Raw genomic sequence first — 26,912 nt, forward strand, 5'->3', positions numbered from 1 at the left:
GTCTATCACCAATAACAACATCATTTTGAAGAAACAGAGCCTTCATTCTGCTCTGTATATAGAAATCTTAGCACGTGTATTCTCCACCTTGCCAGATTCACCTTCCTGCCCGCCCACATCTCCACCACTCACTTGAACCATTCCCCTGTACTCCATTGATCCACACTTATATCTACTCTTCTTTCCCACCATAAGTCTGTCCCCTTTAACCTACCAGCTCTAGCCTACCATCATTAGCTGACATGCTGTTAACCGAACATCTTTTGAGGAAACCTATGAAGCAGCACAAGTGCAAAACCACTGAGGCAATCAGAAGTAACTGTACAAGAGCTCAAACCTTGTCTGTGTAAGATAGAGCCCGCAAGCCTACACCTGCCGCCTCCTTTCATTTCTGTTTTTTTCCTTCCCATCTAATATACAAGTTTGAATCAAGCAGCAAGACAAAGAGAGCCCACCACTAGTCATCACCACTAGTTGATTCTAATTTATAACAAAACAAAATTTTGAAATTATTTTTAATGCCTTTACATCTGTAGCCACAGGACTTCACACACATTGACCCAGCATTGCTTCTTACTATTTCCTAGCTCATTTCCTGATTCTTGCTTCAAATTCGGTTTTGACTTCTTTCAGGTGGCTGCTAAATGTTTTGCAAGACCGACTGGAGTGTTTTGGCACTAACCTTAAAGGAGAGTCTTCTGCAACATTTACATACTGAGAGAATAAATTGAGGAGACTGATACTATAATTGTGAATTTCCTCCTTTTCACGAGGAAATTGTTACAACACTCACATTATTTGGATAGTACTATTGCTAGTCTCAGATGTTGCAAAGGAAGGCAAAACAAGGCTTCACCAGTGCCCAGATCACCAGTTCCACTGTAGAGAGGTTTGAGCTGCTGCCCAATAGGTCAGCCCCAAAATTTAGTGGAGGATAGTCCTCCTATGCACACACACAGATGCCAGTTTAACAGATGATCGTATTTTGAAAATACATGACAAATAACAATTCATCATGTTTTGTCTATGTTCAGCACATATTTCACCTAGAATTTATCACACCTTAAACTCATAGTAAAGTTCTACTCAATGGCCTTGGGGACAGAGGCATCTCCATACAGAGCAGAGAAAGTCATAAGCCCTGCATTCTTCTTATAAACATTTAGAAGAAATACTTCTTTACATAGTCAAAGCACAAAGAGAACATTGCTATTTTATACCACACAACAGAAGAACAGGAAGTTATCTTTGTTTAATCAGATATTAAGCTTAAGAACTTGCAAAGGAGTGGGTTTGATTTTTTTTTCAGGTACAGCAAGACATTAGAGTTTCATTTTGTTTTAAGAAGTTCATTTCAACAAGTATTTGAAAAGAGAAATGTTGATTTTGGAGTGCTTGCCACTGTCATGATATGAATGTCTTCAGTTATATTTAAAGTGAGCTTGAAAGATGATAGGGGAAAAAGTTCATTTCAGAAGCCATTATGCTATGACAGTCTTTGACGTGCTCTACTTAACTTATTTGGTAGTTGGAAAAAAGCTCACAATATTGTGTAAAGTCATGGCTAAGTGATTATGCTTCATGTCCACAACGCGTAGAAGCATAGAGTCACAGAAAAAGACAGAGGTAATGGTATTCTGAACAAGTGGAGGCCATGCTGAAGCACCTACGTCTACCTCTCACTGCTTACAAGGCATGGTCAAGAGCTGTTTATAGAGCTTCTCCACACAGCAAGCAGTCTTGCCCAGCAGTTCTCCCCTCACACATCACAAGTCTGGCAATTTTAACCAGACTGCAGCACAATGAAGGAGGGAGAACAATCTTCCACAGCCAAGGTGCTTCATAGCTACATAGAGTCAATAAGCAAATTGTGGAATAACAGCTTTATCTTGGTGTGATTGACTACACAGAATGCAAGGCAGTGCAGAAATAAGTCTGCTTATGAACAGTACTGCCTCATGTTATCAGCCTCCCATGGCCCCCATTTTAGCTCTTCCACCTCCACTACAGTAGTTATTTGGGCTTTTTTGCCCATAGAGAGTATAATATTAACTTCTAAGTGTTGCCATTACAGACTAGTCTCAGCATTTCATAAAGAGCCACACCTCTACAGCTGAGTTACCTAACTGACCAGAATTACATAAACATTGGTGAGTGACATGTCAGCTTCAACAGACACAAGCTTCCACAACATATTTTTCTCTTCCTTATGATTACAGTGAGCAGCTTGCTATCAGATACTTTAAACTGTCTCATTTAGATTTAAACTGTTTCATTTAGATTCAATGTATATATGTTCAGATTAACAGCACCATTGAAAGCAGTGCTTTTTTTTTTTTTCATTATAAGTTGTTCAAACCCCATGAATTTAGACTACAGACGACATTATTCCAAACCCACAGTGCAGGATTTAATAACTGATCTAGCCACCCAGTTCTGTGCATAGCAAAATAACTGTGGTAAATAAGGCAATCTGAGGAAAAAAGTATATTAAAACATTCATGAGAAAGATGACACATGAACAGTGTTCACATCAGGTAAACAGGACAAAGGAAAGTCATGTATCACAGAAACACAAAATCCTTTTAGCCAGTTATATTCAACCTTTTGCTGCCACAGACCCAAAGATATTAATCTTTAAAGAGCTGTCAGGCCTCCATACCCTTTCTTCCTGTTTCCCCTCAATACACTGTACCCTTAATGCAGACTGCACCCAGCTCCTCCCTCTACCTCCTATGTCCCCAAAGGAGATGTATGAGATATGCAAAGGCAGGAACAGCCAGATGATATGGTACTCAGCTAGTCTGTCCTTCTTCAACAGGGAGAAGGGATCTCCCCTCTAGATTTTAGACAAGTAAGGGTGTCCATATATTAAAAAGGACTGTAAGTGGTGTCAGTCTCCTGCTCAGTTATTTCTCAGGTTTCCAGTCAGTGGCCTGTACAGGAAGGCAGGCCCGTTGGGGAGCTGCCCTAGCAGCAGGAGAGGGAGAAGAGATGATCTATGCACAACAACTTTTTGGATTGTTGGAAAAGCAGGAGGAAGGCAGCAGGCAGGGATAGGAGATAGTACAGACCATGAGGGCTTGCTTGGAGGTAGGTAGATTAATTTGTTTGGTTGGACAAATCACACAACACAACTTGGTTTCACCAGGTATACAATTCCTGAATACAGTCACCCTCCAAGGACATATAAGAGCCCACAGTGCCACAGATGTCCACAAAAAAAATGTATTTCAAACCTCAGGAAGAAAAATCTACTTCCTTCACACACCTGGCTTCTAAAATACTTGTTTTTAAACACCTTCCAATAGGCTGCAAGTTTCCCCACCCTATTAGATAGCTTTCCTTTATAACATTTGCCATTGAGAAAAACATGAATAACAGCAGTATTATTTAGTTTCTCACCTGCATCTGCCTTCTGAGTTCCCTTATGCAGGCACTGTCCTGAGCAGTGTTCTCACGCTGGGATGCATCTGCTAGAACATTAACCGTTGTCTCTGCCTCTTGAAGCCACTTGAGGAAGCTCTCCAGATCCTTGTGTGAGGCCTGTACTGTCTTCAGCTCTGTCTCCAAGAAATTCTGCCTATCAACAGCTCTGAAAACAAGACAAGTGTCAGAATGTTTCCCCATAACATACAGCACTACATACATCATAATGAGACTTATCTCTATTAAGAAACCATACGTCTGTCACAGCTTGTTTTATCATTATTTATATCACTGTGCTACCCACAGATGTTCTGAACCAGTTATAAATGTCACAGCCTTTTTTAAAAAGGCATGTGGAAGAAACAAAGCTATTAAAACCTAGCTTTTCCTTTTTGAGTACTACCATCACAGACTTACGCTACCGCAAATGGTAGAAGTGTTTTTCCCACGTGTGAAAAGAGTGAATGTTCTTCCTCATCAACAAAAACAATTCAGAGTAGAAGCACTTAGAATTTGGGGGATTTTTTTCTTCTCTTACAGGAAGCAGAAACATTTCCCTAAATTTGTAAGAGTTAAAGTGCTGAGGGATGAAAAATCAAATAGCTGGTTCTTTCTGCTAAAAGACAACGCTTTTGACACTATCACTCAAACGGAATAATACACCGCCATCATAACAGTCAAGCCATGCTCAAAATGCTTAAATCTAAAAAAAAAGTCTGGCAGAATATAGCCCAAATTTTCAATCAATCAACAGATCTCTAGTTGGTACAAAACCAAAAGGTTTTGTTTGTAAGAGGATTTTTTTAAGATGCAAGGACCCCATTTAAAACATTTAGATTATATTGGTGGTAAGCAACTTCAGAAGATTTCCTAGAAACAAAGATCACATTATACTCCTGTATAACAGAACTGTTTCCTTGTCATTGAAAGGAAACCCAGATGGGAAACTGTTATGAGTCAGCAATTTTAAAAGCTCTGATTGACAATGTTAATTAAAGCATGACAAGCTAAATGTCATCCATTTGAGGCTGTTATTCTGCAGTATCCCTTTTCCTAAAATCAGGGCAAAAGAAACAAGTCCCATACCAGCACACTGAATAGAAATCCCTAACAGGGTAAATATCTAGAATGCTGCTTCTAAATAAGTAGCAAGTTTTCACAGCAAGCACTAACCACGTTGTAAGATAAATTGATATTTAATCTCAAGAAAGACAAGACCAGAACACTCAGCATTTGATACTTTCACATAAATTGAACACGTTTCTCCAGCCAGGCCTAAACTTGTGTCTCCTGCCTCCTCCTATTCTGCTTAGGCTTTTTTTCCTCCTTGCCATTCTGTGGCAACAGTACTGCTCACCAGTATAAGGGAATTGTTGTGTTTAGAATCACGAATTTCAAAAGCAGTTAAAATATTCTTTTTAGAAAAGAAGCTGCACATGTTCAGTACCATTCAGGATGATGTTTCAAAGCAGGTATTCTGGTTTACTAGCATATCAGAAAAGACAGATGCAAGGAAAAGCTGCCTTCCTTCAAGGGCAGTAAGAAAATCTCATGCAACCCCAATTCTGCCAGGCTTACATTCTTAAGTATTAGCATAACCAACTGAATTTTCCAGAGATTACTTGCAAAAAAGATAGTGTGGCAACCCCCACTTTAGGTGCTTAGGTCTTATTGTCACTTGGTAATAATTCCTTTATCCACAATAAGACTGTGTGAATCACTCCTGACTTCGCGCTTGCCCAAGTTTTGGCTACTGGCAAATGCCTAGCAGGGCAAGAAGTCTTCATTCTTGCTTCTCGCTTGAAGCTCTGGAATGCTTTACCCCTCTTGAGGGAAAAAAAGAAAAATTAGCGTGCTAGGGATCACAAATGGTTTGATAGATATTGCCTAGAAAAGATAACAAGCACCAGCTCAAAAGTTAGAGCACACCAAGGAACTGCAAGAAAAATGTAAGGTAAAAACGGTTATGAGCTTTGACTTCAAAACCCTCTCCCTCTGCAGGGATTTCTTTCCTAGCAGGGGGTTAAGGCCAAAGGTGGAAGAACAGGAGTGACAACAGGAAGAACAGACTGGTAATAAAGGTGACCTTCAAAGAAAAAGAAATGCCCCAAAGGATGAAACACTAAGTGACCCAGATCTAAGTCTAAGCACTGATGTACTAGACAGGAATTGAGACAACCTGAACTTTGTAGCTAATAACATTCATTGAAGAATGTCGTCTTCAGCCAGAAGTTTTAATTTCTCAAACTTTCTGCTTGACTGAAATTAAAGAATGAAATCCTATTACAGTCCCACTGCTGTCATGATATTTGAATTAAAGCTGAAAAATCATTCCTTTCACTAAATACGTACTCCAGCAGTATATATTAACACAGATTTACAACTAATGTTCTAAGATTATATGGATGCTTTCAAAGAGGACCTGTATAGCAGTAGCGAGCAACGCTTTTACAAAGCAGACGCAAATACTTTCATTTCCTTCCAGTAAAGGCCACAAATGTAAAATAAAAAGCGATGGCAAATTCTGTACTGCAGATTAACGACTACCCCATGCTATAAAAAGATGACTCAGATTTTCAAAGGTTTCTAGTACAATTAGAACAGCCTCAAAGGACAGAGGGTCCTTCCAGGATATAAGAATTAAATGTAAGGAGAACCTGGAGAATCCTTTACAAATGCAGCTAACTTCACTTAACACAGTGATAATGGAAAAGGTCTAAGCAGATTCTATCTGCAAAGACACATCCAAGAAAAAGAAACAATGCCAAGCTGAGGAACTTCAATCTTTTCATGCCAACAGTTTAAAATAAACTCATTCAACTTTACACGCCATGACCTCAGTCTTCCTGGTAGTGTTCTTGTGCTATTCAGGACTGTGGTTCTCCCAGGTGATGTTACTAAGGTCCCCTTCCACAACCTCCAAGCATGGGAACAAACTAGTATTTTAAAGCATTTTGTTATAAATATATATCTGTGCTTATAGAAGCCATAGGGCCACACGTATGCTCCATGTACAATCCCTGCACGTCCTGAGATCTGCCACATGAAGTAAACCTTGTCACTCAGGTTCACTAGTATTTCTATTTATTGCATTTAAAGCAAGCATAAAAACATTCATTCCCTTGAAAAGGTGCTTTCACTGCACATTCTCCCCTTTTAATTCTACTCCACTGCTCCATGGGGTTATGTTGAGCAGCTCCACGCTCTGGCTGCCCACTGGCTTTTGGAGTTCTCCTTTACATTCTCTCCCTAGTTAAAAAACAAAGCAGATACTCATCTTCCTAAGGCTGCAGACTGCAAAACGGTAGCCCCCGTGATAATTGAGGAGCTTCAATTATACACAGCAGAATACAATTGCTTATTATTCCAGACTTTAAGCAGATTCAAAAATAATTAGAGGCTTCCAGGCAGGAACTCTTCTTGCTGATCACCTGCTCTGAGTGGTGGGTAGTTTTATGCCAGTTCTGGCCAAAACACTGCAAAGTTTGAATGTGAATGAGACTACTACAGAGCTTTAGTCTACTGTTACTGCTAATCCAACAAGGAGCTGTTGCCCCTCACTCTCTAATTGCATCTTCATCCCCAGATGTCATCATTACATTCAGATGAAGTTAATGCAATTTTTGGAAAAATTACTGGTTTACTTTGAGGATAGAAAGGATGAACTGATGGTGAAAATGCTGCAGTCCCTAACGTTAATGCAAATGAACAGTCAGGAAGGGCCATTTCAGGAGATGACCTCATCACATGACCTACTTCAGAAAAAGTAAAAAAGTAAAAAGCTAAGGAAAGTTTTGTCATATACCAAAAGCCTTTCCCACAGTCTACTGGAAGTTTTCTAAAGAACCATGGAAAGAAGTTGTCCACATCAGAGAATTATGAACTGTTTTGCTCACTTAAAAATCCTCTTAAGTCTCAGAACATTTAGAGACTAACAAGTTTTTATTCTCTCTCAAACGATCACATCGAATGAGCCATACAAAGTTTTGCCTATTTTGTACCTCACCTCTCAATGGACGCAACCAGGAAGCAAGCTGCCACATCAAAAGCACAAAATGACAGAAGTACCATTTTCCTCCAAAGAAGGATAAGATGACATTCTACTCTGCTTCCTTCATCACCTGCCTTCTTGTCACTGCAAAGTTCTCTCACTCCCCAGGATATAACATCCATTTCAGAGGCTTTATTATCTAGGAATTTTATTCCCTTCACTGGCATCTCATTACAAAAGCAGTTGCTCCTTTTACATGGGCACATATGCACGCATACATACACAGACTTTAGTTATCATCTCCCCAACTGCCATATAAACAGGATCAATTTTCTCTTCCGTCCCTCCAACCACACACCACATCAACCTTTAAGCTGTAGTCAGACACTATTCTAAATGTTAATTGTCTATCAAATACTAAAAAGAATTTCTGCATAGATTAGATTACCTTGCATGAAAAATGATGTATAGGGACATACCATATTTTCCTTATGGCATATTTGCAAATATGTATTAACAGAGGATGAATAGGACAAAGTTTCAAGTAAGTCTCTGGCCTATAGCTCAAGTATTTTCTAGATGGGGGTGCTAAAAGCACAGCAGTCAGGAACCCAAAGCGCAGCCCCATTCAAGGAAAGTTTCCATTAGATGAAAGGCCATAATGAATTAATGCATTGGAAGACCAAGATGAATACTTACAGCCTTATGAAAAGAAAGCACAGCAACAAACTACAAATACATAAAGCACACCAGCATCAAGGAACAGGAGAACTGTTCCAAGACACTTAGAGAATAATAGCCACAGGCAAACCTGAGACCACAGAGAAGTGGGTTGGTTTCTTTCCCCCCCCACCCCTTTTAAGAAACCACCACAAAAATGGGAAGTCATCCAGAAGCCTCCCATGGTGAACTGTGGGAATTTCCATCATCAAAACTCAGAACAACTGTGACTAATTATCCACAGTAGCCCTAAACACTGCAATAAAGCAGAGATGAGACTGCAATACACATACATAGGATACAAGTTTAAGACACAAACAGCTACACAGAGTGAAACCTTGTAATTACCTTTGGTTCAGATTAACCCAACAAGTGTTCATTTGGTCAGTGGTTTCCTTCACCCTCCTTGTGTCATCATCACGATACTCTCGAAGAAGTTTATTAGAAAGATCATTGAATGCAGCTACCGTGATGTCACCTCTATGCAAATCCTGTACTAACAGCTAAAAAGCAATTCCAGAATGAGACAGAGTAAAATAAAAATCAGACTATTTTTCATGTTATGCATTATAAAACCTTCCTTTTTAACTTTTTTATTTTGAAAGAAAAAAATGTGCATATTTTTCATTTGGAAGAAAAAATCTTAAAGAATCTACGGATGCTAACTGTCCTGACAATGAATGACTCAACACACAAATAGGTGAGGAAAAATTATATTTGCTAGAACCACTAAAGGCTAGAAAAATCCTTTTCTGTGTTTTACTAGCAACAGAAGTAAACACCTCCATATTTGTAGTAGTACGAGTAAGTTTAAATTATCATAATAGTGATATAAGCAGCAGCTAAGTGACATAAATTAAGTGTGCAGCATGAGAATTTGATTTCATTGTTTTGTGGGGTGTTTTTTTTTTGTTTTGAAATGAAAAAATTCATTAGAAGTGTTTGCTTATTGCTGCAGGATATTCATAAGGTGCCTGGAATTTACAGAATCCTTAATTCAAGATTATTTCTAAATGAAAAAAGTATATTTGCATATATATATGTCCAGTTGTATTTTACAATCTCTGTACTATACGTCTGGGCACAGGCCTACTTTCACTTAAGAAAGCAAAGCAGACCTAATAGTCCATTTCCAATCCCCTGTTCATGTAGAGAAAGACAACAAAAAGCACACAATCTTACTGTTTACTGAAATAGCTATGGATCAGTGAGGAATTCTCACATACTCCTTGCTTCTCTCCATACCCAGCTGCACCCTTCATGTATATATATGCATGTATATATACACACACACACTTTTTTAAACCCTGTTATAGCCCTGTTCTAAATACTGCGCTGGTAAGAGCCCCTCCTCGCTGATTTGTCTCTTTAGTTCTCATCCTGTGCCACCTACAGCCTGCCCTTTTTCTGACAGTCACCAGGACAAAGGACATCAGACTTATTGATTTATCACAGCAGGTTTGCTGTGATTTGAGAAGCAGCAAAGATTGCATAGGATTGGAAAAAAAACAAAGCATTGAATATGCCTGGCACCCATCAGAACTGAAATTCAGGATGACTTTAAGTAACTTGGTCCATTCCAGGATTTGCTGAACTACTGTTAATACATTTCTATGAAGTAATATGTGCTGTATTCTGTGGCTGTATAATTAAACTTTTATTGGTCTGAGGTTCAAGCTTTTTGCATAATATAATTTATTTGATGTTACACCATACTCATTTCAACTACACTTCCAAGAAGACACACATGTACACATACCACCTGTTTCCTTCTCAGAAAGTGATTCTCAGGAAGTCTGATGTATTAAAATAGAGACAATTTAGAATATATCATGCCCAAAAAGAGACAGAACTGCCAAATCAGTCCTCCAACTAAACTGTATATTAGCACATCAATTGAATCCAGTAGCATTACATAGACTGAGGAGTCTGGTAGGGAAAAGATAAAAGTGTACATGGTCTTACTTTGTTGTCTGAAATCTGTTTGGCAAGCACCTCTTTCGGGGCCTGCAGGAGGAAACGCAGGCGGATCTCACACTGCTCCATGAGGTGTTCCATTTCTTGCCTTTGCTCATCCCACTGCATGCTGTCTGTCAGCATGTATTTCAGCTGCTGCTGCCGCACCTCCACACCATGCTGGGTATTGTCCCACTGGTTCTTCACCTTCTCCACTGTGGAGGACAACACAGAATATGAAAAACCTGAGGCAAACAAACAAGTAGCTGTAACTACCACTTAATTCTCAGGACAAGAGGCAATAATATGATTCATTCTCAAATACAGTAGTTTCCATGTTGAGTATTTTAGTTAGCTATGTAGTTTACACATTCACAGGCGCAAACTAAAAATACAGGTGTTTTGCTACCTCTTGTTTAAGCAGGTCAGCATACAGGTAACAACTATTATTTTTGCTATATTTCAAAGGCATTATTTTAAGTACAGACATGTGGGAGGCAAATCTGCCACAGCTGCACTGCAGAGATATGCCAGCAGCAGCGCTCCAAGGAGCACAATTTTAGGGTGATGGCTATACCAGCAAGTAATCTTTATGCATCTGCAACTTAAAGCAGTACAAATAAACAAATAAATACTGTCTAGATCTGGATAGCTTATACAAAGTGAACTAAGCTTTCCAGACACTGTGTCGATGGCAGTCTAGTGGCACCTATAACCACAATTTTGGCCAAGGTAGAAACACTCCAGTCATAACCTACTTTGGCACTTTCCTTCCACTACAGGTTTCTACAGGCTTATGTAGATTACACAGCAGAACAGAGAAGTTATTGATCACACCCCATTTCCTTCCAGTATCCCGTTCCCCTCTCAATAAATAAGAGCTACATTAGATGGTCGATTAACAGGCTTTAACCTTTAATAAGCAAAGGGTGAAAAAGACAACATGACAAGAGCCTAGGACAAAAAAAACCACCAGCATCAGGGAAAGCAGTAAGTCTGCCTTCAGAGAAAAATTAATAGCATCATACCTTGTTGTTAACACTTACAGACCATTAAAAAATCCTGTATTACCTGAAAAATCTATAGAGGTGGAAACAGGTTTCCCTATTACCTGTCATGACAGTTATTAGGAAAACATATCACTGGAACTAAAGAGTTAAAAAAAATGTAAAAAGCAAACAAAAAAAACTAAGCTGGATTTCTTGAGTATATCTGTACTCTGAGCAACAAGAGGTAGGCAGTAACACATCCACTATATTTATCTTACCAGTAAGTATACAATTTTATTAGAAAACGAACACACTTAATACTCAGGTCACTTCAATCTTCCATGAAGTAAAAATGCCAAAGGTTGTGCTTAAGCTAAAACCACTTAAGTGAACTTTACCCTTTGCATTTTTTTTTAAACCTTTTACAATCATACAAAACCATTAGGCTTGATCTGCTTGGGAAGATCTCTTACCTTAAATACATTCAACAATATTTTGTTTAGTTTCACAAAGCTCTCAGAGATTGTGGCAGCAAAGGCCACTTGTCAGAGTAACTGTATTACTGGTGGACAGACCCAATAACCTGGGCAATATAGACCCATCAATTTCCACCCACAGGCAACTTCTGGATTATTTTTCAGGCATAGCGTAGGTCATGCTGAACGAGAACTTAGAAGAAAGCTTCAGTAACCCAACAGCAAATATCAATACGGGGTTTTATTATTAAAAAAAAGATGTTACTATATTGGACAAAGAGTACATTTAAAGGAAACCAGCAGCTGCTGGGAGAGATCAGTGGTTTCACCAAAACAGCAAAAGCAAAAACAGCAGGAGTGAAAAAAAGGCTATAACCGTGTGTGCTGGCTAATGAACTGCAGAGAAAAAATTTTAAGTGTTTAGGCCCTCCCCACAAAGCTGGAAGGAAAAAAAGTATCCCTGAGAAACAGCTACCTGCAATAGCAACTTCACTGAAATGGACAGATATTTGATGCTTACATAGTAGTAGTAGTATTATAGAAAGAATATTTCTTGATATATTTTTCCTCTATTGACAACTAGGTTAGCTTTACTCTTTGCACTGTTGATATATTTCCCCTGCCTTCAGTCTCCACTGAAACAGGACAGAGAAATAATGACATTCTTGGTAGCATCAGCATTCAGTGGGTTCAATAGGTATGTTCCTAGAAAAAGTTGTCAGGGGCACCAGTCTGGTATCAAAGGTAGAAAGACTAGAAAGAATTCCCGATGAGACAGTGTTTTTAATTCCCAATGTCCATGCAGTAACTGGGAGGGAAGTTCCAGAGAAGGAAACTTTTCTCTATTTCTGTGCTCCTAGCTATTTGAGTAATTAGACTTCATCTAACAAGATACAGCAGGCTCACAGGAATTTGTAGGACATTGGTATACTCCCCTCAGTGTTTAAACAACAAGGTACATAAAGTAGTCCCAAGCTTCACTGTTCTTCAAAGGGCAAACATTTCTTTACAAAGGTCAGTTACAACAAAACCTTCAGTTCTCATGCTTCATGACAGGTAGTAAAATCTTCATACACATCTAGGCTATCTACAGGAAGCTTCATCCATGGCAGCATACACAGCTTCTCTGTTCCCACCTTGGATGGGCAAGCCTAGCCTATAAGGCAACTCAAAATTTCAACACACAGATCCTTTATTATTTTTTCACCTTTTTTGAAGGATCAAAAATGTTTTATGACTGACCAGATCTCCCCTTGTTGAACGACTCCCATGGACTACAGTTACCATCCTCCCCCAAGTTTCCACCTGACCCCTAGTTCTGTGTGGCTGCAAAACTCAGGCCCTACAAGTTGCTTTAGCTTCTTTGGATCTTACTTCCCTACCAACACATAGCTCCCGTGAATCCTAGACAGCAGATGCCATCTCATCAGACCCTTTAACATACCTGTGGGCTTTCTATCTGACCCCATTATTATCTCCAGCAAGTCTTATGGACACCAAAGAAGTTCATGTAGATGTACCAAAGAAAAACTACATTGCAGAGGAGAACGTAAGGAAATACATCATTCCATTTTTACTGCTGTGATATTGCCTGCTGCATGAAGTTTATAACTTAGCAAACAGCAAAGCTTAACAGTTCAATGAACACATTGTCCTTTAGTTTCTAATTCTGTCAGTTTTATGTTTTCTTTCCTTAAGTACAGGTAAAAAATTTTCAAAAGATGGTGGGGACCTCTAAACCGGAAACTCAATTTTCAAGTACATATCAGTGATTTAAAAGTTCTACTAACTGTCAGTCAACAATTTAAAAGTACGTACACCAAGTTGTTGTCCTACGTCTACATGTTCGTGCTCTTCCCTAACTGTCCAGCGCATCATAGCTTAACAAAAATAAAGATACACGATCAATTTCTTTTATCTATCGATAAAAAAAAGTCTTCATACCTGGGTCTATGAGTGTCAAGTAACTCAAATTCTTCATAAGATATTTTGAAATCCCAGAAAAAATATTTACCTTTGTACTTGAAAAAATGCCAGTCAAGCAAACAAGTGGCAATTCTTGTTCCAGGAATTTTCATTAGCCTTCTAGAGTGAAAGCCACTTAACTGCTAAGTTTTAAGTTTGTTCAAGGAAGGCAACTTCAGCTAAGCTCAAAATCAAGAGTTTAAAAGAAAGATATGAAGATTATTTTTTTTTTAATGGCATGGAAATACTGTATTTGCAAACACAGAATGGAGAAACTTACATTTTTCTGTGATCACTGTCCTAATGTCTGAACTGGAAGTTTTGTTTTTCAAATTCTGAGCCAATGTAAAAACAGAATCGAGCTGAGGGTGCCTCTGGTCCAAATCTGCCTTTGTTACCTGTTGAGAAATAGGATATGTTTTTTTATGTCCAAAAAGCAGAGTTTAGTTAACATCATCTGTATTACTTGTAGATAAAACAAAACATGTGTGTGTCACCACAAGCAGATGGCTGTTCCCATCATTATTGTAACCCTTGAATTGTCACAGTGTTATAGCACTGCATTGAAAAGCAAAAATATTCTGATTTACAGTTACTGAAAATTGAAAGGTGAAGGTTAACCTGTACAAACCACACAGTTACCACAGTCGTCGTACAATATTTTCCAGTATCTTTTTCATTCTCCCTCTACTTATTTTCCTCTTACCAACCTCTGATCATTTATATATGAGGGGGAGGGAGGCGGGAAGAGTGAGAGAGATGGAGAAGGAAAAGAACATAGAGGAACAATCACACTATATATTGTATAAAAAAACCATAGTTATTTAACTCTGGCAATGTACCAGAATCCCATATTACAAGTATGATACAGTTAAAAGAAAGTATTTCCAAAGTTACTGTACATCACATTATTCTTTCAAATTCCAGATTATGTTAGACACCCACAGAAACAGTTTTGCACTTGTTTAGCCTGCAGCTTTTACTCTACAGTTACTCATGTTAATTGATATCCAGTCAAATAAAATGAACCTTAATGGCAGCATATATCTCAAATACAGCCCTTAGTCATGGCTCAGCATAGCATGAGCCATCAACAGAAACAAACGTTTACATCATAAGTGTCTACGTTACAACTTTTAATCATTTTAGTATGTCTCTGGAAATCAGTTTAACTACAACACAGCAAAACTCATTAGAAACCACTAAAGAGTGGATCACAAAGGTCACCCTCCAAGAAAATATGAAGCTGCTCCAAAGCCTTCAGCAGCGGCTATCTACACATTCCTCAAAAGATGTCATTTTCAGGAGGCATTCTCTATATGCTTTAAAACAAAACAAAACAGCAGTACCTAGCTCACATAGGGACACAGGAATTAACAGGAAATAGAGGGAGAGGACTGTAATAACAACAGCTAACAACAGCATTTAAAATATAATTTTCAAGTGTATGCATTTACTGCAGGTTTTTTTAAAATATATGTAATTTCTTTACTGAGTGTACAAGCTATTAAAGTGTAAGCCAATTTTCCAACCCACTAGCCTTCACAAAAAGCACATACTTTCATTCGTGCAATAGTCCGATTGATCTCTTCAGTATTTCCCACGGTGACTATGTTTGACTTGAGCATCTGGTCAATCAATACCAACCAGTCAGCCAGCTCAGTTGTAGTTTTATCCAGATCAGCAGGTGCAGAAAGTTCCAAAGCCTGCTGACTCTGACGAGGAATTTCCAATGAAGAAGATACTAGCACCACCTTTTGGACATCTGAAACAGAGTTTGGGGTTTCTGTTAAAGAAAAAACTTATGACCACACATGCCGTTGTGGGAATTACAGGGTTTCTTTTGAAATTCCTATAAATAGGCAACAGCATCTACAGAGAAAACACAGAAAAAATATGTAATTGAGGCATTGTCATGGTTTTAGCTGGGATAGAGTTCATTTTCTTCACTGCAGCTGGCACAGTGCTGTGCTTTGGACTTAGTATGAAAATAATGTTGATAACACTGATGTTTTAGTTGTTGCTGGGTAGTGCTTGTACTAGTCAAGGACTTTAAGCTTCCCGTGCTCTGCCGGGTGCACAAGAAGCCGGGAGGGGAGGGGCCACAGCTAAGAGCGGATCCAAACTGGCCAAAGGTGTATTCTGTATCATGCAATATCATGCCCAGTATATTAACTGGGGGGAGCTGGCTGGGGGTGGGCAGAGATCACAGCTTGGAGATCAGCACCGGTGGTCAGTGGGCAGTGAGCGGTTGCATCACTTTTTTTTCCTCCTCCCAAGGTTTCATCTCTCTCTCATTGTTTTGTTTTTCATTTTATTACTATTATTGTTATTACTGTTTTATTTTAATTATTAAACTCTTGTTATCTCAACCCATTAGTTGTCTTTGTCCCATCCAATTCTCTCCCTCACCCCACAGGGGTGGGGGGGAATGAGAGAGTAGCTGTGTGGTATTTAGTTGCTAACTGGTTTAGGGGCTAAACAACAACAGGCATTTTAACCACCAGAAACTAAGTAATCAGAAATTCCTTTTGCCTTTTTTTTTTTAAGGCTATTATTTCATTACATGCCAAAGACTCACCCAGACGCTGCAGCCTAAATACAAAAACAAACAAGAAGAAAACTTGCAAAGGCAAAGTGACCTGAAATCTAACGGAGTGAAGATAAAACACTGACACAAAAGGGAAATTATCTTAATTAAGCATAAAAAAATATATCCTTTATTTTAAGATAAATGTCTAAAATTGTCTTCGTCATTTTTGGTATTATGTGGCATAAAGGTTTTCCCCACTCTTGGCTCAGAATTCACTTAAGCACAAGTAAGATGAGCAACTCCAACAGGTACTTCATGGACTTGGCCCCACGCAACTGTCCTAGGAAAGGACAGATGCCCGCTAGTTCAGCCCCATCCTCTTTCTCTTTTTAACCTGACACTGCAAAGAATTGAGGATGAGCGGAACAGTAAGATTCACTCCAGAAGCTGTGTTTGGTTGTGTTCTAGTTCCAAGAAAACATGAAGTTAAATCAAGTTGGAGCACGAATATTACACACTTGCCTCAAGCAAAGGAAAACAGGAGCTTTATTTAACACCCTGCATGAAAGGAAAACAAGCTGAATCATGGTTTTGAACGGCTTAAACAAAAGTTGGGTTTCCTCCTTTAAATTTTGTTTACTGCTGATGAATTGAAAAAAAAGAGTCAATTACTCAAGTTCAAGCTGCAAATTCTTTCAGGCAAGAGCTTTTTTACCTAGTTTTCAAGAAAGGAGACCTGGGCATATTGTTTACACTCAGTATCTGCTGATCTGCCTGCAACAACTTGAAAAGACAGCCAGCATCAGCGTCTGATACAAGAACATATATTGAGACAGCTTCCCCTACAGATTCAGGACAATAAGTATCTAGCAGAAGAGAAAGACTTATGTCCCTACTGAGCTGATAAGTGTAGAATGGCCTTTATTTATAGGACTGCAGAGAATCTGCATGCAGGAGATACTTTACAAATCATTAGCTGTAGGGAAAGCTTCTAGGGGATCTTAATTACTAAAATGCACTGACCACAAGGCACAAATCCACAGGAAAACAGGCAGTCAAACATAGCTGTATTGGTTTATTATTCTGTACCTAGTACACTGGCTTCTGATGAGGAGGCCCAAGCTTTACTAAAACATTCTTCCATTTCAAAAGTCTTTGGGGAATCCCCAAGGAATCCCCAAATCCTGAACTGCAGAGTGACTTTTTCCCTAACCAAATGTTCCCCCTCTCTCCCATAGTAACATGAAGGTGGACCCAAGCACAGCGATGGGCAACATTCCTTATTTCCACTTGTCTAAGTTAATGGGGAAGGTTTTCCTTTCTGGATTATTTTTGACCATAAACAGGATTAAACTCAATACAATTATGCACAACAGAAGGAATCGATCACTCACCAGAAGGCTTTATCTGTGTAACAAGACAAGACTGCCCAACAAATGCCTCCAATTCTCGCATTCTGTCAGGCACTTCTCTGAACACCTACAGCCCAGCAGAGAGTAATAAAAACAGTAAGACAACCTACATTAACAGCAAAAACATAACAACTTATTAGGAGACAAAATATTCTACACTATGCTTACTACAATGGCATGCCTCATATTTCAATGAGTTTTTTCAAGATATCATTTAAAAGCAACAAAAATGCCAAAAGGTACTCCGAGTGTTATTTCAATACATTCCAGTGTCTTACCTAAATCTTGGAGAGAAATAAATGAACTGTTGTAGATGGGTTGTTTACATGGTTTTTACTGCCTAAGCAAAGCTATGACTTATTATTTGAGTACACTTTGAAGGAAAGACAATGCAAAGCATGATTTGTGGTCAGCAGTGAAAGGAAAGTAGAGAAATAAGGAATTAATTTAAAACGAAAAAAATGTTACCACTCAACTACTGTAGAGAAGACAAATTTGCATACTTTGCTTTTTAAGTTTTTAACAGGTAGTGATGGAAATGCAACAAACAAAGCCGGGGGGGGGGGGGATCTCCATTTTCACGGCTAAGTAGGTAAAAACAGATTTCTTCTTTCTTTGCCTGAACTGCCAGAAGCCTCTTTATCCAATAAATTCTTACCTCCCTGATCCGTAACATAAATCCCAAATAATTCAATTCCTTTTCACTTGGATGTCCAGGTTCCGCTTCAAAAAATCCGGTTTTACTCCAACCATTGAGGTCTTTTCTCATACACTTGCCAGTAAGATTGAACACTACAGTTTCTATATTACAGCAGTTATAAGGAAGAATCCCAGACATACTTAGTAAGATTTTCCCACTAAGCTTTACCACAGATTTGTTTCTTTTCCTCTTAACTGCTGCAAACATCCAATTTCCCTATACAGCAAAGATTTATTGTGACTCTTTCAATTTCAAATTAATATGTTAATGTTTGCATCAAATGTTTCACTTATTTTTGATCCAGCTGTTTAAAAGAAACCCAATACAAAAGAAAAATCAATAAAAACACTAAGCTAAACAAACTCATTCTGATGGAAAAATGTCCACCAGTGTTTTAACATAGACATGGATCAGGGCACATTTCAGGAACATGCCTGCATGGCTTCCAAGACATTTTATGTACATGTCACAAACATGGAAAGGAAAACAGCTGTTCTGAGTACATCACCGTATTTTCAATTTCAGGTTCCCAATGCTGAAGAAATGCACACCTTATTCCACCTCACATTGAGGGACTGCAGGCAATCAGAAAGTTTGTCTTTTTCCTGAAGATCAACATTTTTATCCAAAAGCACTTCAGGTTCAGTTCTGTTTAGCCATTCCAGTTTGTCTCCCTGTACTTCCATCTCTTCACTGAAGACCTAAATGGGACAGAAGAGTTTTAGACTGAAGCAAAATGCGTACACACTCAGAGAAGGGGTGAGCGGGGGAGCTTTCCTTTAACTCCAATATTTTGAAATTTCCCTGGAAATAAGTAAACAGAAAAGCTTCTCTTGGTTTCTATGCTCTACCTAGAAATTATTAAATCATTTATTCAAATATCAACATTTATTGCTAACTGGAAAAACCCACAAGACTGCAAATAGCCAAGGTACCTATAGAGCTTCATATCATGCACACTGATTCTCACCTCACAAGATGCTATCACCTCTGGATGTACCATGTGCATCCAAAAATGGCAACGCATTACCAAAATTGTTGCCTGCATTTGTTTTCTAAAAAAAAATTAAAGCCTAAGGGCCCGCTCCTGACATACAAGTACACAATAGGTCACTATAATGTAGTTAAGGAAATGTACAAAACAATGTTCAAAACTAAACATAACCTTACAACTGCATTTTGATCAATGTCCCATAGCCTTCTTTCTCTTTAAACTTGAGTGCAGGTCAGAGCCTGCAACAACAAACAAAAAAAGGCAGCTTATGCTTGGATTCCCACTGTGCTATCACTCGCCTGTAGACCAGTAGACCACAAGCATGTGGAGGAGGAATCACAAATTTTACCTTTAAAGCGCTAGAATAAAAAAATAGCAAGTACACATAACATTTGTCTACCCCAATATGTGTACTTATGCCTGTTAAACAAGCATGATGGAGGTGTGAATAGTAAAGTGACAGGAACACAGGTCTGGAAGGGAGGTCAGAGTACCTCGCGACAATAAGCACTATACCAAACAGTAGCCTTCCCTAAGTTTTCAAGGGTCTACCTTAAATTATATATTTTTTAAAAAACTTGTTATGTCCTTTTTAAATTGGAGGCTACTCCAGAAGCTTTACTTAGAAATCTCTCATTCCAAGACTGTATTTATTCCTGACTGATCAGTTAACATCTGTTATTCAAAATTCCCTAATACCAACATTTAATAATAGCTGATCTTCCCTAGGCTTTCTTACTCTCATCATCACATCCCTTCTCATGGTTCTTTATCTGACTACAAAAAACTAGGCAAACTCCTTGTCTCTCTGCAGATGATGAGTTCCTCATCAAAAGTCCATCAAAAGTCCAGCAATCTTACTCAGTGTCTGTAAAAACTGAAAATTCACCTTTCCTTAATACACACATTCCTGCTCTCACAGGACCAAAGTGGTACTGAGTAATTCACTACCAGTGTTTCTCTAGCAAACTCTGCTCTTCCCCCCCTTATTCCATTCTACCTTTCACTTCAGGCATCTATATCAAAGTAAACAAGAAAAAAATTAAACTTTCAAACAACATGAGGTAAACAAAACTGCAACCACTTTACATGATTTATATATATTTGTAGGAAGCTCAAGCCTTTCCACCCAATACGATCTAGCAGAGGGTTGGGTTTTTTAATTACAAATTTTTAAAAATTGAGTAAGCAGGTTTGTTGGATTGACTACTCCTTCCGTTCTTTTAGTGTTCCAGAAACATTCTTTCACACATCCTACAAGCCAAATACATTTTGGTATCAAAAGCAGACCAAAAATAAACATGGAAAAATACACACATGCATATGCACCCAAGATACTTGAAATTACCAAAACCCTTATAGTTTAAGAAGCAGGTTAAACAAAACCTTTCACGTGCAAAGTAATAAAGATGCCCAGTAAAACAGTGATACTTACAATTTTAAGCCTATCAGCCTTTTACTGAAGTTTTGACAATTACAACGTTGACTAGGGGACATCACCTCCCGTGAAATTCCACTTACTAAATTTTATTAGCTGTACATGCATTTCTCCCTTTCTAATACACAGCCACCATCTTCTGGCTAGATAACATATCTACATAACCCAACTTCATTATGAGATGCATCTTGCCTGTGTAAGTAACCTCACAAAACACTGTCTCACACAGCCATAATATTTTTTGGCTATTTACAAAATGAAAATTCCCCTCTCCGAAAGCCCTGTCCTGGAACTTTGCACAAGACGCATGTGCATACACGTATACACAGTAATCGATCTTGCCTGTAACTCCCGCAAGTTTTCTTCATGGTTGAATGTAAATCTTGTGTCCAGAGCATTTTCTACATTTTCCAGCCAGCAACGCAGTTCATCAAGCTTCCTTCTGTACTCTATCAGCTGCTGATCCTCTCCTTTTAGCCTGAAGAAGGAAAACAAATAATCCACATGCATTTCTGCAGTGAACACAGCACATCAGTCCTACATTACTTCTGATGCAATAGTGTCATATGTTTTTCAGTTGTTGGAGCATTTTAAAGGATTCATTTTGGTATTCAAGAGGATTCCATCCTCATCATTAAAATGCAAGATACTTGCAAATTAATACTATGAACTTAAAACCAGACAAATTTCAGTTCCAAAGTCACAAAATAGACTTTTAAAAGTCTGCAGAAAATATTAAACATAAGTGACAGTATGACATCTTCAGGCCTAATCATGGTAAAGCCACTACAAGGCCAATGTTGGCGAAAATATTAAAAATGTCCCTAAACCCTCCAAGGGGAAAATTCCCTAAATCACATAAAGCTTTAATTGAACCTCTCAAACTAAATCATTAAGAAAAATCTTATTACATTTCTAAATATCAGGAGATGTTAAAAATGTATAATTATATAAAGAGCCTCCAAAAATAACTATTCATTCCTGGGATTTATCCTTACAGATTTTTTAGCAGTAAGAATAGAGGGGGGACCTTATATTCCCAGATATGCTAAAAATTTGTATATTTATCTCAGACAGCTTTGCTCTTTGATCTTTTGCAGTAAGTTCAAGGCTACTTCAAAATGGATTCTCATTTTGTTCAGAAAATACTCGTCAGATGGATTCAATCATTGCAAACACAGACTTAAAGATCTTATTTATAGTATTGTGGAAATTCAAGAACAAGTGTTTCAATTAGTGTATCTTTGACAGTGCAAAAATTGAAATCAAGGTAATGTACTTACAGTTCAGCTTCAGCCAGAGAAAGTAGCTGAGTATTTCTTCCTAAAAGAACTCCGGCTTAGCAATGAAATTATTTTTAAAACAAAGAAAAGTTTTGTGGTTGTCATTGGGTGGGTTGTGTTAAACACAAACTCACTAAGCAGTCAACTGCAGGTGTATTTATGAGAAACTGGTTCTAAAAGACAGTTCAAAACACAGAGGTCAATGCCATAAAATTCAGATTAATGACAGCATGCAATAGAATGCACTATCTATCCCAGAGTCTTCTAAATGGGAGCCTCCTCATCGCGTCTGGTCACACATCCAAATTTCTGGCTAACTTATTACCTCTGTTGTCTATCCATGACCTCCACAGTGATTGCTTTCCAGCGTTTATTCAACCCCGCCAGCTTCTCCTGCAGGAAGCTCCCATCTGTAGCAGACAGTTTCTGTACGATCCCTTCCCCAGTTCTGTTCAACGCTGAAACACTGCTCTGATGGCTGCTGACTCCCTCTTCAAGTTCCTGTCAGAAACAAAATTCCACGCGGCTTTTATATTACTGACCTAAAGTGACTTTGATTTGTGGCTCATAATATGCAGGATGAATCCTGGGTGCATATTATTTTATTAAAACAGTCACTTATAGCCATCTTACTTAAAATTGGATGCTGCTGATTGAAGTTATTAAGAGTCTGTTGTTGAATCTAGTTCAATTTTCTAATGAGGGTCATAAAAAGATGATGACACAGAATAGGCTGCCGAATACTACTTAGGACCACAAGAATTCATTCAAATCATCAGCGCTAGAATCCACACACACACTTAATTCCTTTCCTCTTCATGTACAGCACTTTCTAATAGTGCTAACAGATGGTATGACTTTTTTTTAAACCAGTTCGTTTCATAACCTATGCCCCTGACTATTTCTGTAACTTAACAGTGTTTTAACTAGGGTAATTATGGCTGTGCTGCCCTGGTCCCCAGACATCACAGAAAATCCATGAAACCAAAGGAAGTCAGATGTCAGGATCAAACCTACAAAAAACCTTACATTGTTAGTAAAAATTTCTTTGCAACTACATCAGGAGTAAGATGATTCAAGAAAGAGAAGGGAAATGCCATAGAAGAAAACTCCAAGGAGCAACAAGGATAAAATACAAACTGTATGTTAGGGAGAACATACATTTCTTTAACAACTCAACTCTTGGAAAATCATTATTCCCAAAAGAAAAAAAAAAATCTGATCCTTGAAGTTATGTTTTCTTCTCCTTATTTAAAAGGAAGTAAAGTAATTTAGCTAAACAGAAAAGACTGCTCTTGATAATGATGAGCTAGAAAGACATCAGGGAATTAATTTCCAGAACTGAAGTCTGAAACAATGAAACCTAGGACATCTGTAATTGGAATCTTTTCTTCTAGATTGCTTGTACAAGGCAGGATCTTACAAAGTCATCAGTTTAAAAAACTAATTTGCTAAGTTATAATCAACCATTGTTGGAGTCTGTTTTTTTAATTATGAGTAGGAAGTGAAATAATACACTGGATTTCTTAACCGACTGACATACTTTTAAAGCTGTAGTGAAACTTAAAAACAAAAATTATGCCAACCTTTGAATTATCAAATTATCTCAAACCCATCCATACTAAGAGTCATGATAAAACCCCACACTATAGACAATAGGCAAGATCTTTCAAGAAGCATTTTAAACTGCAATCAAAAAATAAATTTAAGGGTTACCACTTTTTAAAGTGTAATTGTACAGCCTCATTTCAAATATATATATCTATACAGAAAACTAGAATTTTAGACAAAAAAATCTAGACTTTTTCCAGCTTGCTCATTTTCTACACAAGTCATACATACCTGCTGATGCAGCCCAGCTGTCTGCAGCTCCAGGCTGCCATCTGGACCACGGGCATCTGCTAATAACACTTCAGCTTCTGTTATCCAGTGGGAGAGGTCATTGAGATCACAGTGGAACTGCCTCCACACCTCAATCGCTCTATCAAAGCAACTGTTTGAAAACAAGCATTGAAAAATTATCCAAAACCTTCTGGTGAAAAGGCTACAATTCCTACTCCAGTGAGTAGAAACTTTCCTTGCAAAACAAAGGCTAGCATGTAGCCTGGTTAACAAAGCCCCAGTACTGAAGGCTTCCTGACATAGTAGCAGCTGGTAAAAGCCAACAGCACAGACTGTCATTAGCTTCCAGCTGAAGGAAAAAAGGGCAGTCCTAAGCAAACTTTTGTTTCTACCACTTAAAAAATAAAGATTGATTAGCTGCATCAAATTGGTCTGCAGAACCCTTTTTTCTTTATTATGAAACGGTTCAGATATCAGACAGTGTGGAACATGAAATATGATTAATTGCTCAGATATCTTTTTTTTTAAACTCAAACCATGGGGTGCTGGTGCCTGGAATCTAATAAGTGAAGGAGATTTTGGTTATATAAAACTGACTGTATTAGCAGTGGGCCCGCAGAAGTAGGTCTAGTACAATTTAATCACACAATAATTTACCATGCATTTCATTGTTATTACCATCCTTGCAGCCTCAAATTAATGCTTAGCTTAACTTGAAGGGCAACATTTTCTACCACTGAACAAGCTGAATTATCACAGTCAGAAGGTTGTTTTTAACTAAAATAAGAGTTCTACTATGCTAACAAACTAACAAAACCAGCCTATGAATGTGAAATAAGAAAACCATGGCAGAAAGACAGTGAGTGGCTTGCTTTATATTTGCTGATTGCTAACTCTGTTAGCACTATATAGCGAATAGGACAGGCAGATGTCTCAAAGGACACAGGACTTGAGAAAAACATGAAATCTACATCAGCACCAACAGACATTCCAAACTAATAAAAATAGTCATCTTTAAAGTCATAGGAGGCCAGGTTGTCTGCTCATCAGAGGACCCTCTAATATGACAGAGGAAAAAAATCCCATCTGCACCCCATTATTCTTCTCTTAAACAATTCCAACAAGACTCCAGGGTTACCACTTATATACAGATGCCATTTGAAATTAGCAGCATAACAAAGATATCCAAGCCCAAATTTTGAAGAGCTACCATTGCACCCATTTTCTTCGCTAATTAAATCCAACAATCCCAGAGTTCCTAGTCAGATTCTTTTCATGAAAATTCTCTCATTTTTATCAATACATCATATTTCTTGGCACATACAGAGCTTTTTTGTTGTTGTTTTTTTAATCTCCATGTAAGCCAATTCTAATAAAGAGGAAAGCTTTAAAAATTTCTACTTAAATTTTTCTGACCCTACCTCCTAGTTCTACTATTTCAGTTTCCTGCACACATCTCAATTCAATACACTAGAACAACATGTAGACTGACCCCAAATCTCATTCTCCTTTTATTTCTCAGGTACATTTTAGTCTAATTGAACATATTGTCTCACAATAATGTCTCATTCCACACTTAATGAAAAGAGATAGTCTAAGAACTTCAAGTAGTTTAAAAGACTATTTTATTATCTTTCATCAAAATGAATGTTTCTGAGGGAGTTCAGACCACTTTTTCAGAATCCAGAATTTTGGAACTTTAGAGGAGAACACTTCGAGACACAAAGCTTTACTCCTCCTTTTTTCTGTTGTAAGCCTATAGTTCTACCAGTATTTTGAGCAACAAGCGAAGTTTCACTCCAGTTTTGAGCCAGATGCACATGCTGCTGTTTCACTACAGAGTATCTCAGCTGAAAGATAAAAGTACCAAAGTCCTGCCACTACAAGCACCAAGACTTGGCTATTCCTTGCCTCCTCTGCAGGAATCCACTTGCTTCCAGACCACCACTCATTCCCAAGTCACCAACACTTTTAGCACTGGAGGAAAGCCCATGACAGAAGGAGCAGAACTAGCAAACCAGCATCGTTACAAACAGCTCAACAAAACATTAAGCCCATACACATACGCACAGAACACACCATGCATTTTACTTTACACGTATGTTCAAGTCAAACTGAAGTCAACTGGGTTTAGTTGAACACAAAAAGCTTTGCTAAGTACAGTTTAATTCAACTTGCCCTTGGCTGCATCAGAGCTTTTATCTAAAGGTTTAACTACGTAGCTGGCACTCAATCACAAAATCATTACTACCTCTGAAAACTAAATCAATCTCTCACCACAGACTTCAGATGCTGTTTCTACTAATTCTGTCAAAATCTCCACCCACTCCAGAAATAGAATAAAGCCAGAGATTATTAAGGAGATACCTTAATACTTAGGGCAACACTGGAAAAAGCAAGAATAAACTTGGTTAAAAATTCTTCTTAGTAACAGAAAAAATACTAATGCCAAAATACAGCATTTTAATATTAATACTAGTATTGTCTTCATTAATCAAAGTATATTCTTCTATTAAAATTTTAGCTTTCTTTAAAAATTGAAGTTTAAGTAGTAAATGAAGTTATACTCATATTTACAAAAGGATAATATTAGTTAAAGATTTTCAATTAAGTAACAGGGTGGGGTGGAGGAAGGCATAACTAAAGCTTAGCACACATCATACCTATGAAGACAACAAAATAGCTGCAAGCATATAAATATGGATGAGCACCAGATTCTGGATCAGTTGTCTCCAAATACGGCAGGTGACCACAGGCAGCCTGCAAGAGCACAGAAAGTGGTACCCAGCTGGCACCACTGTGTTTTCAAATTAAAAAAAACACCAGTGAAATTACAGTGCCTGCCAAGTTATTAGAAATCTTGACACTTTACTGATCCAGTGGCCCAGAATTTCTGGAAGTCTCTGCTTTAAAAGTACCACCAACCAATTTTTACATTCTTACCAGTGCTCTGAGAGCGCGCTGAAAACATCAGCTTATGTGCCATACACTTCCTAAAAACACCTTTTCAAAATACACTGCCAAATGTGTTTGATATCAGGTATCTGGTGCTACAAAGTGAACATGGCCAGACATTACTTTATGCTCTACAGATTTTCTGCATTAACCATTACCTTATATCACTATTAAAAAGCAAATACTGTAAAAGCAAATAAACTACAGTATGAGCCTTTCTATTAAATTT

General features: G+C 38.1%; 1 protein-coding gene across 6 annotated transcripts in view; it reads right to left on the bottom strand.

The window, feature by feature from the left end:
* Positions 1-26,912, bottom strand: part of UTRN (utrophin) — a 390,409-nt gene that overhangs the window by 220,979 nt on the left and 142,518 nt on the right. For all 6 annotated transcript variants that reach the window (XM_075088021.1, XM_075088020.1, XM_075088019.1 and 3 more), the window contains 10 exons: positions 23,729-23,879; positions 22,212-22,387; positions 20,946-21,081; positions 18,723-18,872; positions 17,454-17,538; positions 15,086-15,291; positions 13,807-13,924; positions 10,106-10,311; positions 8,489-8,643; positions 3,406-3,595 (listed from right to left, as the gene is read on the bottom strand). In XM_075088021.1, coding sequence (XP_074944122.1) covers positions 3,406-3,595; positions 8,489-8,643; positions 10,106-10,311; positions 13,807-13,924; positions 15,086-15,291; positions 17,454-17,538; positions 18,723-18,872; positions 20,946-21,081; positions 22,212-22,387; positions 23,729-23,879 — 1,573 coding nt within the window. The remainder of the gene's footprint in view (positions 1-3,405; positions 3,596-8,488; positions 8,644-10,105; positions 10,312-13,806; positions 13,925-15,085; positions 15,292-17,453; positions 17,539-18,722; positions 18,873-20,945; positions 21,082-22,211; positions 22,388-23,728; positions 23,880-26,912) is intronic.

The sequence above is a fragment of the Phalacrocorax aristotelis genome, chromosome 3 (assembly GCF_949628215.1).
Source record: "Phalacrocorax aristotelis chromosome 3, bGulAri2.1, whole genome shotgun sequence".
Taxonomy (NCBI): domain Eukaryota; kingdom Metazoa; phylum Chordata; class Aves; order Suliformes; family Phalacrocoracidae; genus Phalacrocorax; species Phalacrocorax aristotelis.